The sequence below is a fragment of the Emiliania huxleyi genome (genome assembly GCF_000372725.1).
Source record: "Emiliania huxleyi CCMP1516 unplaced genomic scaffold EMIHUscaffold_4539, whole genome shotgun sequence".
Classification (NCBI taxonomy): domain Eukaryota; phylum Haptophyta; order Isochrysidales; family Noelaerhabdaceae; genus Emiliania; species Emiliania huxleyi.
In genome coordinates, this window is record NW_005198580.1 from 1 (window position 1) to 1,708 (window position 1,708).

The window sequence follows — 1,708 nt, forward strand, 5'->3', positions numbered from 1 at the left end:
GGCGCGACGGAGTGGAGCGCCCGCGCTCAGCGCGCTCGCCGATAACGCGACAGGGTCGTGCATCCCCGTCTGTGAGCGTCTTGTCGGGGTTCAGCGCCATCTCCTTCGCCGTTGGTGGCTTCAGTCAGCGCTGCTGGGGTCGCAACTGCCGGCCTCGTCACCTCTGGGCGCGCCGCCAGACGCGCCGCCGGCGCTGCCGCTGCCGACAGCTATGCCTCGAGGGCTTCCAACGTCGAGGCTTATCTCTGGAGGGGAATAGAGCCCGGCCGGCTCCGGCTGCCCAATATAATGGTAGGGTGTCTTTGGCTCGTCAATCTTCATCTTGGGGTTGGCGGCGGCGTACTCGGCGTTCGCTTGCAGGTTTGGCTCGTCCCACCTGATGCCCTTCCTGCCAGGCGAGGACATGCTGTCTGGCCAAGTGTCGTAAGCTACGCCTGTGCTAGTGCCAGTGCGCGCCGTCCCGTGCGTTCCCAGTGCACAGGGCGGGCTGCGACAAGGAAAAAAGAAATGCTACCCGCCGCGGCTGTAATCCCGTCGGAGCGAGGGCTGAACAAGTACAGTCTGTTGCGGGCATTAAGAAACCTTACCATTAAGAAACCACGCTGAGCGATTTCCGCAAAAATCTAAGAAAAACGTCGCGCCGCAGGCGCGGCCCTAAGAAAGGGCCCACACACACGAGTGTGAAGAAGAGAGAGAGAACAGGAGCCCCGCTCAAATTTTCTCTTCGCCTGCGGCGCGCGCTCTTGTCATTTGCCCAAGTCTGTGAGGTCGTGATTTCTTGTTGGCGCGCCAGTTCGCACCTGTGTCGAGCCTGTGTGCTGTGAGAGAGAGTTCTTTTGTTTAAATTCTTGTTGGTTTCCTAAAATCTCTCTCCCCAAGTCTGCGGTGTTCTGGGCGGTGTGGATGGAGGTGTGTGCGTCTTCCTGTCATCCCAAGTGGGTGGCAGACTGCGGACTGGCGACATCCGGAGCGGTCCAGCGCTTCCTTATTGTCATTTTACCTAAACATTCCCCGATCCCCGATCCCGGCTCGGATTGACCTGGGGTGCCGGCCGAAGCTAAGAAAACCACGGCGTGGGGTGGGTGGGGTGGGTGGAAAGGCTTAGAAACGGCGGCGTGCCGCGAGATCCTGTTTTCTTAATGCCCGCAACAGACTGACTGTGTGTATTCGCCTGCTTGCACCGACCGCGAGCTAGCTAGCTAGCTAGCTACTCCACAGACACACGACCCGCGCCCCCATCACTCCCCCGTCCGTCAGCACGCCGGCGAGCGGCAACCTGCAGCATCTGAGGGAGAAGGGCAAAGAAAGGCTGATAAGGCTGAGGCGGCAATGGATGTCATGGAATGCTCACTAGACCGCTTAGCCTGAAATGCGAGCACTTATTAGAGCGCAGCTCCGAGTTTGCATCCCCGCGACGTACCACGATGATCGTCTGCGGCACACTGACCGTCTTCCTCATGTCATCTGTCGAGCACTCTCGTCTTCACATGGGCGGAGGCCACGCTCCCGCAGAGTGGTCGTACGACGCCGGCGGCCTCCGCGGCTGGTCCTACTATATCCGCGCATTCAACCTGCTACGCGAACAGCCGAGCATGGAGATCGGATGGGGTCAGTGGTCCAAGCCTGGTGGCCACTCGGAGGACATCCTCGAGGTCTGCGGGCTCCACCCGGGCGGCTTCGTCTGCGACCCATGCGAGGCATGCGAGTC

At 60.6% G+C, this 1,708-nt stretch overlaps 1 protein-coding gene across 1 annotated transcript; it reads right to left on the reverse strand.

Annotated features, from left to right (window-relative positions):
- Nucleotides 1-120: 120 nt before the first annotated feature.
- Nucleotides 121-1,459, reverse strand: EMIHUDRAFT_256248 (hypothetical protein; the record flags this gene model as incomplete). The annotated part of the gene is made up of 3 exons (XM_005768532.1): nucleotides 121-388; nucleotides 1,217-1,276; nucleotides 1,380-1,459. The coding sequence occupies 3 exons, from the start codon at nucleotides 1,457-1,459 to the stop codon at nucleotides 121-123; spliced, it is 408 nt and encodes a 135-aa protein (XP_005768589.1).
- Between the last annotated feature and the right edge of the window lie 249 nt (nucleotides 1,460-1,708).